At 46.8% G+C, this 17,410-nt stretch overlaps 1 protein-coding gene and 1 non-coding gene across 7 annotated transcripts in view; one reads left to right on the forward strand and one right to left on the reverse strand.

Moving 5' to 3' along the window:
• Pnpla7 (patatin like phospholipase domain containing 7) overlaps positions 1-17,410 on the reverse strand; it is a 68,691-nt gene that overhangs the window by 5,287 nt on the left and 45,994 nt on the right. For all 6 annotated transcript variants that reach the window (XM_013123277.3, XM_005083730.4, XM_021235068.2 and 3 more), the window contains 6 exons: positions 16,095-16,244; positions 7,332-7,395; positions 6,652-6,820; positions 4,868-5,050; positions 3,958-4,076; positions 1,129-1,285 (listed from right to left, as the gene is read on the reverse strand). In XM_013123277.3, the coding sequence (XP_012978731.1) occupies positions 1,129-1,285; positions 3,958-4,076; positions 4,868-5,050; positions 6,652-6,820; positions 7,332-7,395; positions 16,095-16,244 (842 nt within the window). The remainder of the gene's footprint in view (positions 1-1,128; positions 1,286-3,957; positions 4,077-4,867; positions 5,051-6,651; positions 6,821-7,331; positions 7,396-16,094; positions 16,245-17,410) is intronic.
• On the forward strand, positions 13,582-13,689 carry LOC121140572. The gene has a single exon (XR_005877503.1). It is a non-coding gene; the product is annotated as a U6 spliceosomal RNA (small nuclear RNA).

The following is a 17,410-nucleotide window of genomic DNA, read 5'->3' on the forward strand; positions in this document are numbered from 1 at the left end:
AGGAGCAGTCCAGCCTGGAGAAAGCTCTGAGCTGCCTGCTGGCAAGATGGAGCTCAGGGAACCTGCTGTGCTTCCTTTGATTCTGTTTGATGTCTCCATCCTGATTCTGGTGTCCATTTATGACCAGGCTGGACTAACAGCTGAGAAGCTGCATCTCTGTGCAGCCTAGAGCGCGCACTCAGCCCCTCCCTGGTTGGACTCCCTTCTCTAAAATCATCTAGGGCTAGGCACCAGGCAGCAAGGATGCCTCCCAAGCACGCTGGAATGACCCATGCTAACCAATCTGAAGCTGCATATCCTGCCTTGCCTTTGCCTCAGAAAGCTGAGGCATGGCTGGGGAGTGGGAGACTCTTGGAGCAGTTGGGGGAGGGGCTGAATGTGATCAAAATATACTGTATGAAATTCTCCAAGAACTAATAACAAGGTAAAATAACATGAAGTTGGGAAGAAGACATGTTGGGGAGGTTAAAGGGGGAGTGGAGAAGGTAAGTGGGGGGTAGATATGATACTTTATTATATACACATAAAATTCTCAAGAATAAAAGTATTTTTCAAAAGAAATCTGAGGCCTGTACTCTTTCCTGATCTCGACTGGCTCTAGCTCCATCTTTCTTCCCTGTCCATGGTGGCCCTGGTGTAGCTGTACCTCGTTTCCAGAGACTACAGGACCCATTAGCTCCCCTTTAATGGCACTGGCCCTCCATGTTGTCACCTGGTAAATCAGTTAAGACCAGAGCACAGCTGGGTGGTGGTGGTGCACCCCTTTAATCCCAGCACTCGGCAGGCGGATCCCGGTGAGTTCAAGGCCAGCCTGGTCTACATAGTGAGTTCCAGGACAGGCAAGGCTACACGGTGAAATCCTGTCTCAGGAGAGTGGTTGGGGGAAGACTAGAGCACAAGCCAGACCACCTCCCACTACCTGCCTTAGGGCCACAGTCCCCCACCCACCTCAGGCTACGCCCATCCCCCACCTCAGGCTACGCCCATCCCCCACCTCTAGGCAACTCCCACCATCTGCCTGATCTTCTACTGCTTATGCTTTCCCTCTGCCACGCAGGCGGTGCTGTGACCTGTATGCCTGTCTCCTTGAAGTTAGAGTCTTCCTGGGGGCGGAGGATACCTGCTTACCTCTGCCCACTGCTTGGCCCGGATCCGCATCTGGCTGTAGCTGCGCTCCTCAGCAAACAGGGCGCCCATGAAAGCCCCAATGGATGTTCCTCCAATCATGTCCACCGGAATGCCACACTCTGCTAGGGCTCTGAGGATACCCACCTGGGCACAGCCTCTTCACCAGTAAGAAGAGAGAAAGAAAATAAGCACCACAGTCTGATTAGCCCTTGAACTATATGCCGAGAGCCTCAGAGGCAGCCCCCACGGTCAAGGGATGCTTCAGAAACTGAAGTTTGCACGAGTACAGAGGATGGTGCAGAGAGAGGGAAGGCCCCAGGGGGAGTCTAGGTAGGTGCACACGTGACTGTGCTGCTGTCACAGCGGCGGAGGAGGCTTTACTAACGAGAGCCAGCGGGGTCTGCTTTACCACACTTGTGGGCGGGGTAAAGTGGAAATGAAAGCCTCCTAGGAAAAAAGGGGTCCTGGTAATCACTGAGAGCTGCTGGCCCCCATAAGGACCAGAAATTCAGTTGCCCATTTTCTTTTCAAACTAGGCTAGTTATGACCTTAACACCAAACATAGCAAGTCACAGAAGAAAGATGTCATGATTACAAGACAAGATTCAAAACAAACAATGAAAGTGGACGGAGGGTTAGAAGCGGTAGAGGACTTGCCTACCATATGCATACTTAGTTTGATCCCCACTACCACACACACTAAAAGAGGTGTAAACCGTCTGTGTTTAGCATCAGAAGTGTGGGTGAACAACATGTTGCATGTATGCCTGTAGTGCATGTGTTAGTATGCTTAGTAAAAGAGGCAAACGCACAACAGATACATGACCCCAGTTACATGAGGTATCTTCTAACAAGCAAATTCATGAGCATGGAAAGGAAAAAGAGTTACCAGAGACTGCCATGAATGGGAGTGAATGTGTAACGAATGCAGAGCCTATTTAGGATGATAAAATATTCTAGAAATAGATAGGCCTGACAGTTCAATGGTACAACAATGTGAACATATTTCATTGTACTATAATGGTTAAAATATTCATTGTGTTTATATTTAGCAAATAAAAAAGAAAAAACTTAAATAAGTAGAACTCTTAAAACAAAAGTTGAGTCAGGCATAGTGGTGCAACCTTTAATCCCAGCACTTGGGAAGCAGAGGCAGGTGGATCTCTGAGCTCAAGGCCAGCCTGGTTATTTTCTGTTAGGTGTGTAGGTGTTTTGCCTGCATGCATGTCTGTGCATGAAGCACCTTCGAAGTCCAGAGCCCCTGGAACTGAGTTACAGGCAGTTGTGAGTGGTCATGTGGGTGCTGGAAACTGAACCAGGAAGTGTAGCCACTGCTTTTGACCATTGAGCCTTCTCTCCAGGTTAACTGGAGGTCTGTAGAGCAGCAGGGTTGAGGGGAGCCCAGCCTAGCCTACTTGGCATCTCCATGTCAGTAAAAGACCCTGTCATGGGCCTGGAGAGATTGCTCTCCATGGTTAAGAGCACTGACTGCTCTTCTAGAGGACCTGGGTTCAATTCCCAGCACCCACATGGCAGCTCACAACTGTCCAGGATCCAACACCCTCACACAGACATACATATATGCAAAACACCAATGAAATAATAATTTTAAAAAAGCAAGGTAGATGGTACTTGAGAAATGACACCTGAGATTGTCCTCTGTGATTCCTGCCACAACACACATACATAGAGACAGAGAGGGAGACAGAGACAGAAACTAAGGCAGAGACACAGAGAGATAGAGACAGAGAGAATGATACAAAAATTAATACATCTGTTCAAAGATGCCATTGAAGAAGAAGCAGAGACTGAGGGACAACACTGACATAAATGTTCCTGGAAGGAATCTCAGTCAGAATAAATAATGTTCCCAACTCAATAAGAATCAATCTTGCCGGGCATTGGTGACACATGCCTTTAATCCCAGAACTCAGGAGGTAGAGGCAGGTGGATATCTGGGAGTTCAAGGCCAGCCTGGCCTGCAAAGGAGGACCAGATTTGCACCTAACTGTTTTAAGTTTCTACTATTCAGGCCCATAGGAAGGACCAGGGCCTCCCCTACCTGACAATGTCACACCCTTCCTGTAGGTCAGTTTCCCCACAATTCAAGATACAACGGGCATGCACATGGTGGGGGAGGTAGGGGTGGTGGAGTAACTTTACCACAGACCGAGCAGAGCCAGGACTCAGCTCATGGTGGGCCAGCTCCAGAGCACCCCTCCTCCTGGAGAGATTTGGATTCTGACGTTGTCCCTTCACGCATATCTGGGTCACTACTTTATCCTCCTCATGACGCCCTGGGTTTCCACTTCTTTCAGCTCAGAAGGGTCAGATGACAACTCAGGGCAGGAATGACATGGGCTAAGAAGCCTTTAAAGAACCTAAAGCCTAAAGAACTAAAGGATATTTCCCTAGTTCGTGAGCAGAGCAGGTCACTCCTCCACAGAAAATATATGAAAATGGAAAGAACCGCATGGAGAGCCCAATGGGGAAGTGGCAAAGGACAAGAACAGACAGTGTTCAAAGAGGAGACACATGGCTAACCAAACAAATGCTTCTAAGCACAGGCAGTCAGACAACACACACATTTTCTTCTACCAAACTGCTAACAGTGAAATCCAGAACATTTGGGATATAAACACACATGCACCTAGACACTTCAGCATGTAGACCACACCCTTGCCATCCATAGAGCTCTTTCCTGAGGATACCAGAGTGGTCCAAGAACCTTTTCGCCTGTGACACTATACTACCGTCTTCCCCATACTCAGAGTAAAAGTATGTGAGTGACTATCACACACTGTGGCACACAGCTGCGTAGGGACTCACCTTGCTCCACCCCCTCCAAGTACCAAGGCAATGGCATTGCCCGTCAGCACCCGTGCCAGGCGGGAAAAGTCTGAGTGACGGTCTGGCGGTCGTTGGAAAATGCGTGTGTACATCTCAACCTGCGAGGAGACAAAGGAAGATGGAGGTTTGTGCATTTCTCCAGCTAAAACTCTGCATGTCCTGATTTGATTCAAATCCTATCCTTTTCAGAACATTGAACACCTCATTAGCACTCAAGTGCCTGACAGGATCCAAGCCCACCTGAGGAGTGCTGGCAGAGGATAAACAGACCTAGAGGGAGCTTCTAGACTGCCTAAGACCACAGAGCCTCAGGATGTCCTCACAGGAGTCTCTCCACTGGCCCTATGTAGACAGTGTTTAGCGGGCATATGGTCTGGACAGGGATACAGTCAACAGGATGTTGACCACTGAGCTGTGGGTATTCAATGGGCTATAGCACGTGGACAGCCCCCGTGCTTCCCACACTGAGCGCAAAGAACTAAAGATGGCCTGAGTAAGAGAAGTCTTAAGATGTATCTGCTTCTGCTCTAAAGGGATAGCATAGTGACCTAACCATGAGATCTCTTTGGAACCTCAACTAAATGTGAGACTCTCAGCCTTGATTCCTGAACCTAAGTCAAGCCCAGATTCCTGAGTTCCCTGGTTCCTAGGTCTTGATGGACTCTTTAAGCTTGTACCTCCACCACACTGTGCCTTCCTTCATCTGCAAAGTAGCCCAGGAATTCCAAAGTTACGGTCATAGAGTTCAGAAGCAGAACAGGCAAGCCTAATGAGTCCCCATAAGCCCTGATGGTGCATAAAGAGGGAGAAAGCTAGTTCTAAATGCCTATCAGGAGGCCAGAGATAATGTAAGGGCTAAGTCCCACTGCGCCAGCCCACCAGGCCTCACCAACTTGGGCAAGCTCCTCTTAGAGAAGACACGGCGTGGACAGCGGAGGTGTAAGTGGCCAGAGCACCAGCTTCGCATGTTGAGCCACTCCACCGTGCGGGCAGGCCCCGGACCCTCCTCTTTGTGCAGCAAGATAAGCTGCTTCTGGGCACGCACAGCTGTGTTCTCCAGCATCCGCTCCAGCTGGAGGAGAGTAAAGCCTGGTCAGCAAGCAAGTCCCTGGAAGCCTGAGGACTGAGCATAGTATAGAACCAAGGACCACCACAGAGCTGTCTCCAAGATCTGCACTCAACACCACCCTGATGGCTGGTCCCAGAGAGGACGGTCTACTTAGTAGTTAACCTATAAAGATGGCCTATTCTGGGGGTACTAACACCCTGACCACATGGTCCACTTAACTGTGTATGCTGGTAGCCAAGACGGCTGCAAGGGTGCTATGGATATGAGACAGGAGTGCTCACCATCCCACACCCCTCCCCACACATCCCATGTCTCAAACACTGCCATGTGAATGTATGCTGTGACTTTCACAGATTATGCACTTTTGGGGGCATCTCCCTTACAAAATAGCACTGCTCCTGAATAATGGGCACACACATCAGAGAGGGGGGATTTTAGCTGCTCCAGGGTTAGACAGGCAGGGCAGATGCTTGAAATGAAAGCCAAGCGGATAGAACAGTGAGAAGATGGGAATGCTAACTCAAATGAAGAGGTGTCAAGGAAATAAGTGGACTCAAACAGTTCATTCCCGACGAGGACATGGAGCTCTTCAGTCATACCTGCAGCCATTCACAACGGAAAACTGAAAACAAAACCGGGTAAGTAATTTGGCAGCACCTAGTAAGTACAAACACATCCTTTGGGGTCAGCAATTTGAACGTGTCTGAAGAGAACTTGTACTTGTTTGTTACTATGAAGTAACTGGTAGAGAATGCATGAACAGATGTGGGCGCTCACAGATGGAAAACTAGACAGCCACAAAAACGGATGAAACAGTGGCCTATATCAAAATCCTGGGTATTAACAAAAAACACATTTCATGCGGGACAGTGGTGGCACACGCCTTTAATCTTAGCATGTGGAAGGCAGAAGCAGCAGGATCTCTGGGCTCAAGGCCAACCTGGTCTACATAGTGAGTTCTAGGAGGGACAGGGCTACACAAATAAACTCTGTCTTGAAAAATCAAAACAAAATACCAAACCAAACAAGCAAAAAAGTAATTTCAGAATGATATAAAACAGGATACTGCCGGGCAGAGTGGTGCATGCCTTTAATTCCAGCACTTGGGGGAGGCAGAGGCAGGCGGATCTCGTTCGAGGCCAGCCTGATCTACAGAGTGAATTCCAGAACAGGTTCCAAAGCTACAGAGAAACCCTGTCTTGAAAAACCAAACAAACAAACAAACAACCCCCCCAAAAAAACCCCTACCTCCCCACCAAAAGACAAAAACAAAAAACAGGGCACTATTTCTATATAATCTTTAGGAGTGGATACAGCAAAAGTCTCTAATGTGTGGGTGCTCTTCTGAGTTGCTTTTTTTCTTTAAAGATTCATCTATTATGTATTGTGTTCTGTCTGCATGTATGTCCACAGGCCAGAAGAGGACACCAGACCTCATTACAGATGGTTGTGAGCCACCATGTAGGTGCTGGGAATTGATTTCAGGACCTCTGGAAGAGCAGTCAGTGCTCTTAACCTCTGAGCCATCTCTCCAGCCCACTCTACGGAGTTTTTAAAACATTTCAACTGAAGGTTCTGGGATGGAAGTGCCTCTGAGCACTCACCTCACCCACTGCTGGCTCTTGCTCACCCAAACCCACAATGAGGATGCAGTCAGCCTGACGGATGCAGCGCTGGGTCCAGGGTGTGAGTGTGCTGTCTGCTTGATATAGCACAATCCGGTGGATGTCCTCTTGTTGCCCCAGCCAGCTGGAGAGCCGGTACTCATGGATACTGAAAGACATAAGGCAGCATCTCACCTTTTTAAAAACAATTTTACTTAAAAAAAAAAAAAAAGACAGGGTCTCACTATATAGCACTGGCTGGCCTGGAACTCCCTACATAGACTAGGCTGGCCTCAAACTCACAGTGATTGGCCCGGCTCTGCCTCCTGAGTGCTGGCACCATACTTTCTATGGGGTTTCCTAGGGTGCCTCATCTAAGGCTTGGAGTTGGGCAGTTGAGCGGAGGCTGTGTGTGGCCAGGCCTAGAGGTTGGGGGCTTCAGCAAAGGTGAGATGCAGAGCGGCCCACATAAGGAGGGCCTGGTTGTCTCCTGGGACCTCTGATGGTACCCAAGTAAATACACAGAGTAGAGGGTACAGCTGGATGAGGAACGTGCTGGAATACACAGACACCAAGGCCCAGGGTTATGGTCCACCGCAGGACCGTGCCAGGACAGCTAAGAAAGCAGTTTAGGCTGACTAAATTTCTCTACATGGGACCACAGGGGGCTGGAAGCGCACCTGTCTAGAGCAGCAGAACCAAGGCGTTGTTTGATGTTGTCACTGGTCAGTAGCAGGACAGGACCTGAGAACAACCACCCATTTCAGAAGTCTGCCCAGCAGCCACCTCTAAGGACAAGCAAAGGACAGGCGTGTTTACACCTTGTCCTGAGGTCAGCTCCCTGGGAGGGATTGCGGGCAATGGGCATGAGGCAAGGTTTTAAGCTGCCCCTCCAAATCTGGGTCTCCTGTTGACATATGAACCAAGTCATGCTACCATCACGTGTGTGGACACAAGCTGGGGCAAGAACAGCCTGCAACAGTAACACTTAAATTCCTGTAATTTCCAAAAGTAACTTCTGAAGAGGCCTGGATCCAAACTCAGTTCATTCACATACAGATGCCAAGCTTTCATATCCATGCCTCTCAAGTTAGCCAAGGAAAGGTCTGATGTGGCTCAGAAGCGATGCAGAGTGGAGAGCAATGGCCACTCTCAGGAACCTGCCTCGGGGGTACACTGGCCATAGGTGGAAAAGGGCCTAGCAATAGGAAAGCCAGTAACACTACACATTCTTAACAACAACAACAACAAGAATAATAACATCATTCTTAACAAGCCTTTAATCCCAGGTGTATTCAAGGCTAGCCTGGTCTATACACTTCCAGTTAGGCTAGGCTAGAGCTACATAGTTAGATACTGCCTCAAAAAACAAACAGAAAGTCACTCTCAACAAGCTCTCCCAAGAGTGTGTAATTAAGAGCTACTTCATGCTGGGTGGTGGCGCACGCTTTTAATCCCAGCACTCGAGACAGAGGCAGGCCGAGTTTGAGTCCAGCTTGGTCTACACAGTGATTTCCAGGGCAGGTTACCCAGAGAAAGAAACTGCCTCAAAAAACACACTAACGAAAAAGCTAATCCATAACAGCCACCCAACCCACACACAGCAGGGTCTTAGGCTGGCCTTGAACTCCTAAACTCAAGCAATTGACCCAGCTTTGCCTTTCAAGTAGCTGGGATTACAAGCAAACTCCACTGCAGCTAGCAACAGTATCGTATTTTAATTAGCAGCTGTTTCTTGGAGGACTACAGAATAAGGGTATCTTTACAATGGGGAAGACTACTGGAACGTGGCTATCACAACTGTACAAACGTAGCCAGTCATGGAGGCTCATGCCAGCAGAGGAAAACGCACCTCTGGAAGTTCCAGGCCAGCCAGAGATACAAAAAGAGACCTTGTCTCAAAAAAAAAATTAAACAGAACATCAACAACAACAACAAAAAGTGGAAACTTTTTAAGTAGGCAAATCTGTCCCAGTACAGAAGTAAAAAAGCAAAGGGCAGCGGTCCTGTGTCACTCTGAGGCCTCAACCTGGACAGTAGCAGATGGGGAACTGCACCTCCTGCAGTCAACAGGCTTTCCTGCACAAGATAGACGGTATCTTGTTACACAAAATGTGGAGGTGCTGGTCAGACCTCAGGGTAGATCCACTTGCCTGTTGGGCCCCAGCCCCACCCGGTCTCCCGTGAGTTGCTGGTCAGCCTACAAGTGCAACCTGTTTTCTAGTCTAAGTGCATCTTGTTTTCTAGTCCTGGCTTCCTGCCCTGACCTTGACCCTCTGACATCACCATCTAGCAGGAGGAAAACATGCTTTCTACTTCCTGGAGTTTTTCCACTGCACTGTAAGCCTGTATATAAAGCTGCTCCCTTCTACAAGAGAGACCTCTCCAAACTTGAGCCTGTATATAAGGCTGCTCCCTCCTACAAGAGAGAGACCTCTCCGCACTTGCAAATAAACACTCTCTCTCTCTCTCTCTCTCCCTCTCTCTCTCCCTCCCTCCCTCTCTTTCTCTCTCTCCCTCTCTCTCCCTCCTTCTCTCTCCCTCCTTCTCTCTCCCTCCTTCTCTCTCCCTCCCTCCCTCCCTCCCTCCCTCCCTCCCTCCCTCTCTCTCTCTCTCTCTCCTGGCAATAAAGGCAGCACATGCATTCTCTTAGTACAAACAGCTGGACGCCTTGTCTGTCTTTTCCTGATACCATGGACTTGCTTGTGGCGTGGGCACAGCACTTGCCCTCAGGGTATTTCTCCTGTCTAAGCTCCCCTGCTAGATTTGGGACTAGAGATAGCCTCTCACAGCCAAGGGTTCCAACCCTTCCCATTAGATGATGCTGGCCATGTCTCTGTCTGCCAGAGGCCCTGGGTTCTGGGCAGGGAGGGAGGATGCTACCTCCCACAGAGCACAAGGTAGGCAAGTCTTGGTGAGGGGAGCCTTGGCCTCATTGGAAGCAGGTATTCCAAAAGTCACGATGCTCACCAGAACTACCTGTCTCTACTCTATGGGGTGTAGCCCAACGGCAGCATCTAGCCAGGTTGCTATCCCAGGTCCCTGTGGTTTGGACAGCACTGCCACCAAACTTTCTGACAGCTTGTCTTCTAGGTTACTGGATCAGAGAAGCTAGAGGACCAGGGAACAATACTGTCCTTGATAAAAGAAAACTTCTCAGCCTGGATTCTTCACAAGTATAACACCCTTGGAAATGAAAGGAATGTATCAAATGCAGTCACCTGACTCAAAGCAATGTGGGCACAATATGGCTTTCCTAAATGAGGGTTCTAGTTTAACTGACAGGTCAGTTCTTCAGGTGGCCTTGAACTTACCACCTCTCCCTTTTTTTTTTTTTTTTTTGGTTTTTCGAGACAGGGTTTCTCTGTGGCTTTGAAGGCTGTCCTGGAACTCGCTTGGTAGTCCAGGCTGGTCTCGAACTCACAGAGATCCACCTGCCTCTGCCTCCCGAGTGCTGGGATTAAAGGCGTGCGCCACCAACGCCCGGCTCCACCTCTCCCATTTCTGACTTGTAGTTTGCAAGAATAACCGTGGGATGTGAAGGTTCCTGAGATTGGGAGGGGCAGGTCAGGAGAGCTGGGCTCGGCTCCTGCCTGCTCTTAGGCACAGGATGTTCTCTAACATGCTGACCCAGCCAGTCCTGTCCCATGTGATATAATACCCAGGCAGGCCACTTTCTAAGTTCCTGAGTGGCCTTCTTAAGCCATAGACAGCAGATGATAATGAACCAGTGTGCCTGCTGGGCCTTGCTGCCCACTCCAATAAACCTGCTCTGGTGTTGTGTAGCAATTTTCCTCCTAGATAAAACCTCTCATCTTAGAGGGAAGCTCATTAAGACACAGGATATTAAGAGGAGGTGAAACATGTTATAAGGGGAGAGGAAGTGTTCCATCCTCTAGGGAAGTTCTATAAGCTAAGGAAGTAAACAACTCACATAATTCTAGGAAGTCACTGAAACTAACCAGATTCACCATGTTCTGACCTCCCCAAGGTTATATAAGCAGCAAGACCTCTCAATGGCCTAGAAGAGGCAGATCAGCCAGGCTACCTGAAAGAGGCAGGGACCAGCTGAGCTACCTGAAAAGAACATTCTTCAACATGTTAAGCTGCCTATAATTATGTAGTGAGCTCTAGGTTTTCAGTTAGCTGTCACCCATGCTGGGGTGGGCTTTGGTGATGCAACTGTCTCTGAGTCATTTCTGCTCCTGTAAGTAACCCATCACCCATACTCCTGTAAGAAACCGAATAAAACTCACTGGTTCACCAAGTTAGACTTAGGGGGTGTCCATTCTTTAGTTTGTCTCTGGTTTCCTATCTGGGCTGAGTATTAAGCTACTTGTTCATGTTTTGTTGCGGAATATTTGTATACTGTATGAAGATGTGTTGTTGTGGTTGGTGTAATAAAAAGCTGAATGGCCAATAGCTAGGCAGGAGGTACAGGTAGGACTTCCAGGCAGAGAGAAAGAAAAAGGCAGAGCTGCCAGGCAGATATGGGGAGAATACAGGAGGCGTAAGATGGAAGAGAGGTGACGTCACGTGACAGATCGCAGATTAATATAAATGGGTTAAGTTCTGAGAGCTAACTGAGACAAGCCTAACTGAAAGGCCAAGCTTTCATAATTACTAAGAAGTCTTTGTGTCATTATTTGGGAACTGGCAATTCAAAGATAGTTTGACAAGAAAGCTTGCTGCAGTGTTTCCCCAGGAGCAGCATCGCCTACGTGTGTGCACCTTGTATGTGAGTATTCTCTCTCATCAGTTCAGACCAGCTGATAAGCAGAGCACTGTTTGGTGACAACAACTCAAAGGCATGGTCCCTGAAATGAATATCCAGTAAGATGTACTTGCATTATATAGAACACTGTTCAGTGAATGAAACAAGACCAGAAAAAGATTCACAAACGGAATGTCTTATGGAAAACAGTTATCTAAAATAGATACAACAGACTCTTAAATTTCAACAATATGGAAACAACCAGGGAGCCTGGAGAGATGGCTCAGTTGGTAAAGTACTTGTCGTGCAAGCCTGAGGACCATCAGCTCCTTAGTGCCCAGGAAAAGATCCAGGTTCTCCTGCAATCCCACACTGGTGGGACAGACAGACACAGGAGGATCCCTGGAGCCTGTTAGCTAGCTAGGGATGCACAGATGAACGAAGCACATGAAAAAATATCTCGTACTGCCGGCCCGGTAGTGGCGCACACCTTTAATCCCAGCACTTGGGTGGCAGAGGGAGGCGGATCTCTGTGAGTTCAAGGCCAGCCTGATCTACAAGAGCAAGTTCCAGGGTAGCCTCCAAAGTCACAGAAAAAACCTGTCTCTAAACCACCCCCCCAAAAAAAAATCCCATACTACACACCATAAGGGAAACAACAAAGATCAGTGGTTTCCAGGGGTTGTTTGGGAGAAGGGGTGGGCACACAGAGCAGAGGACCCTTAGGACAACTGAAAACACCTTGAGTGGTACTGCATTAGTGAACACAGATCACCACACACACCTAAACCCACAGAACTACAATAGGAGTGACCCTCATGTCCACTCTGAACCTTGGGCAACGGTAAAGCGACACAAGTCCCATTTTGTAAGGAAAGCTGGTAGTAGGGACAGCTGTACATGGTGAAGGGGCAGAGAAGACATGTAAAACCCATGTGTCTTCCCAATTTTGTTTTGATCCTACAACTCTTCAAAAATAAAGGTTTTGTTTTTGTTTTTTTTCAAGACAGGGTTTCTCTGTATTGTTTTGGAGGCTGTCCTGGAACTTGCTCAGTAGACCAGGCTTGTCTCAAACTCACAGAGATCCACCTGCCTCTGCTCCCTGAGTGCTGGGATTCGGCTTCTTTTATTTAAGTCAAGGTCTTTCTATATAGCAGTGACTGGCTTAGAACTCACTATGAAGATCAGAATCAAAGGTTTTATTTATTTATTTATTTAGAGTCAAGGTCATTCTATGTAGCAGTACCTGCACTGTGAAGAGCACATCTGGCTGGCTTAACTTTGTGGCAATCTTCTGGCTCTGCCTCCCAAGTGCTGGGATAAGAGGTGTGTATCACCATACCTGGCTTTAAAAGATGAGTCCCCTCCCCCACCAGCCTCCACAGTAAGAAAACTAATGGCCCAATGAGAAAATGAGAAGAAGGGACTGGGATGTATTTGAAAGTGGAGTACTTGTCTAACTGTGTGAGGCCCTGGGTTCTACCCTAGCATTCAGTAAAACAAACAAAAACAGAAAGAAAAAGCAAGCAATCAGAATATATGAATAGATATTTCATAAAGAAAATGTATACAGAAAGTAAAGCAAATTAAAATTAGGGCATATGGACCAGGTATGGTGGCACACGCCTTTAATCCCAGTACTCAGGAGGCAGAGGCATGTGTACCTCCGATTTCAAGGTCAGCAGTCTATAGTTCTTGGCCAGCCAAGGCTACATACTAAGACCCTGTTTCAAAGAAAGAAAAAACAAAACAAGCTGTAAGCAAACAACAAAAAACAAGAGTTGAAGAAATTAAAGAGCTTCAAGCCAAGACAACATGAGGCCCTGTCTCGAAAACCTAAGATTAAATAAATAAAATTAGGCCATGCTACCGCTATACCCCTATTAAAATAGCTAAAATTAAAATAGTGATGACACAAAATATTGGCAAGGATGTGAGGAGGTCCTTCACACATTGTTGGTGGGAATACAAATGGTATAGATATTGTGGGGAAAGCCGGGAGTTTCCTATTAGACTGAACATACTCAGACTCCAGAGAGATGAAAACTTATATGTATGAAAAACCCATCCATTACACAAATGGGCACAGCAACTTAATTCACGATATTCCCAAACTGCAAACCATCCAAACGCCCTTCGATAATGACTGTCTAAATAAAGTGAAACGTGCCGTCAGTGGTGTGAATACCATGGAGCAATAAGAAGGAAGCAAGTCGTGTTTGCTTTGGTAACAGATACACTAACATTGAATAAAAACAATACAAAGATTAGCATGGCCCCTGAACAAGGAGGATATGCCAATTTGTGAAATGTGCCGTATTTTAAAAAAGAAAGAAAACCTCACTTGGCCACATGCTATGATTCTATTTTTATAAATTTCTCAGTGCGACAAAACTCAGAGATTAAGGAAAGTTGTTTGGATGTCAGTGAGAAGGGTGTTGTAGAACGCGGCAGCTCTGAAGTGCAGCTGGAAGGGTTTCCATGGAGATGAGAGTTTTTGCAGTGTGGTCCTGGATACTTGGCTATGCCTGTGTCAAAGGAGGGAGCACACGTGCACTCACATACACACGTGCATGTACACATACATGCCTTTAGAGAATCGTTAGCATCGTATCTGGTGTTACTGGGGACATTCGAAAAGGTCATGGGGGCCTTTCTTCACTTCACCATTTCTTATGATTCTATAATTATCTTGAAATAAAAGTTTTTTCCACAGAACAACTTGACACTGTGGATGCAACCTAAACAATCTGACCAATGTCACTGAATGTGAACAGGACTTTCTATACACCTGCAATGTGGATTATAAAACAAAGGTCAAGATTATCAAACAAACCAGGTATGGTGGTGCATACTTGTAGTCCCAGCCTGGACTACACAGACAATTCCAGGACATCCAGAGCTACACAGTGAGTTAAGACTCTATCTCAAAAAACATACACAAAAACAACAATAATAAACCTAGTAATTTTAAACTATATATACCACTACATTAGGTTTTATTTAAGAATAATTTAAATGATAGATACTGTGGTATCTTTCTATTTTACCGATTTTTGGCTTGCCTCTAACGTCTTACATCTGTGTTTTATATATTCTGTGTTTTATATCAGTGGTTCTCAACCTTCCTAAGGTTTCCACCCTTTAATGCATCTCCTCATGCTGTGGTAACCCCAACTATAAAATTATTTCATTGCTACTTCATAACTGTAATTTTGTTACTGTTATGAATTGTAATGTAGATATTGGATTTACAGATATTGGATATCTGATATGTAACCCTCAAGAGGGTCATGACCCACAGGTTGAGAACCACTATTTAATATAATTTAAGTATCTATAGGGTGGCCAGGCGTTGGTGGCGCACACCTTTAATCCCAGCACTCAGGAAACAGAGGCAGGTGGATCTCTGTGAGTTTGAGGCCAGCCTGGTCTACAGAGAGAGTTCCAGGACAGCCTCCAAAACAATACAGAGAAACCCTGTCTCGAAAAACAACAACAACAACAAAAAAAAAAACAACAAAAAAAAAACCAAGTATTTGTAGGGTAGAGGACAAGTTTGTACCATACTGAAATAGATATTCTAATAATATCTTGTTTTATGACATTGAGACCTTCCTGAAGCTTTTACTGTAACATTCCATGAGTATTTTATCATATGCTCACTCAAAATTACATAAATACTTGTACATAAAACATTGAGAAATGAGGCCTCAAGCCAGACCAATGGATGAAGGAACTAAAGGGTGAGCTGTGACTCAATGGCCACACTACAGCTTCCACAAAAATCTTCTTCTTTTTGTTTTGTTTCTTTATTACGTTTGGTTTTCAGTTTTTTCTCTTAAATCTGGTTTTGATCGGAGGTTGCAAGGGCAGAGGGCAGATGCGAGGAGACGGGAAAATAAGTAGGATCGGAATGTAAGATGAAATCCATAAAGAATCAATAAAAGTTTTTAATGTTAAGAAAAACAGAATACCTTAAGAATTTGGAAATTCTGGATAATTCTCCTTAGTTTTAATTTACTATTTTTAGATTCCAAATTTTTAAACATATATTTATTTATTTATCTATCTGTGTGGGGGTGGGTGCACGTGAGTATGGAGGTCAGAGTATACTTGTGGGAGCTGGTTTTCATCTTCCACCATGCAGGTACTGGGGATCAAGCTTAAGTTGTCAAGCTTGGCGTAAAACATCTTTAACTGCTGAGTCATCTTGCCAACTCTAGGCTTTAAAATTTAACAGCCTCTCCTGATGGATGATCAGGTCTGGGTTTCATCCTAGGACTAAAACAGTCTAGCTGTTGGCCTAGAGAGTAGTCTCGTCTTAACCAACCCCCTACCAGAGCTACCTGGTCCCATCTAAGAGCATTTTCCATCAGGCAGCAAGCGACATGGCCATCTACTCCAACACCCACTCCAGCATGCAGAGTGCTGGCATACGCTCCTAGCAGGCTCAGAACACAAAACTGTGGTCCAGTGATGGGGGTGTCTGTACAGAGGACTCTCCTAATGTCTCTGGGTCCCTCCATCTTAAGGGTTTCTAACTCATCACACACTATTACACATCCTGTGCCCATGAAGATCTCAGGGCCTGGCACTCCCTTAATGTGAAGGGAGTTCCCTTAGAACAGAGTCTCCCCTGGATCAAGATCCACCCCCAGTGTAGAGGGCAGCCCACTGCTCCCGAGGAACTGAACATTTTTACCTTCAGCATCTCTGTGTAGCTTACCAATGGCACTGAGGGCATGCTGGAGTTCCAGAGCAAAGGCAGTTAGGGGCACATCCTCAGACACAGGCATCGCTGCTACCGTGGACAAGTTGCCAGGTGGGTTCCCCAAGTCCCATTTGTTGCCTGCTGTGTGAAGCCCAAGCTGGTGACCTGCAGGCACAGAACCAGGAATCATTTTGGAAGGCTGGATCACCAGAACAGCTTCCATGGTTCCAGCTGACAAAGGATGCCACCAAGAGGGATCAGGATCTGCTTTCCTCTCACAATGGCTAAAACAGGCCTTGACCAATACCAAAACTGATGTGTTCTAGTTTTGGACCAGCCACAATGATCTTAACCCTCCAAAGTTCGGGGAATTCAAGGAGCAAGAAAATTTGGAAAACACTCTGCCAGTTGAGAGTGCCCCCACCCCCACTCCAATGGTCTCACTGTGTAGCCCAGGCTGGCCTCAGATTTACCTTTCCTAACAGTATATATACTACCACATCTGGACGGACTTGCTCTTTATAGCTTTCTGTTTTTAATCACTCTAACAAACTGTAAGCTTAGAAAAGCAACAGACACACCTTTATCCACATGGGATTTTCAAAAACCAAAAAGCAGAGAGTAAATGAGGAAGATCATTCTGGGGCAGGAGCATGCTCGGAAGAGAGCAGAGGGGTTCTGAAGGAGAATGGAAGCAGGGAGAGCCTCCTTGAGACCAGCATATCCAAGAGTCCTACAGAACCTCACCCAGACACCCAGAGAGCTTGGACCTCCTCCCAGGGCCCTACTCAGCTGCAGAGGCTGAGGGCCACTCAACTAACACAAGGGCAAGACCAAAGGCATTTTTGTTTGCTATCCTGTAGCAGAAGATCCCGGTACAAGTTCTCTTGAGAGGGTCCCTCCTGAGTCCACAAAGGTGGTTAAGCACATCTCATGACACCTGATAGGCATGCCTTGACTTGACCAGGGTTTCCTGTGACACTGTCATGCTGTGGGTTCCCTGGCCACTGGTGTCCCACTCTCTTCTACAATGTCCCTCCTACCCATGACATTCCTTTTTACTCTGACACAAACAGACCCATCTTCATGCCTGGGCTGCCTGTCTTCATTAAGGGCAGTTTCCAAATGTCTGACTTCTTCTCTCCTCCTCACCCCAGGAGTAGCTTCCAGAAACTATCAGATACACAGTTCCAATTGGTTGGGCATTTATCTGCACACAGACTGACTTAGAAGCTCAGAGTAGAGGTACAGGTGGGACTCCAGGCCTAGGTGGAGCCCTGTTCAGTGACCTTGTAGGCTCAGAGCCAGGGATCAACTTGTAAAGCTGGGCC

This window comes from Mesocricetus auratus, unplaced genomic scaffold (genome assembly GCF_017639785.1).
Source record: "Mesocricetus auratus isolate SY011 unplaced genomic scaffold, BCM_Maur_2.0 Super-Scaffold_100004, whole genome shotgun sequence".
Lineage (NCBI taxonomy): Eukaryota > Metazoa > Chordata > Mammalia > Rodentia > Cricetidae > Mesocricetus > Mesocricetus auratus.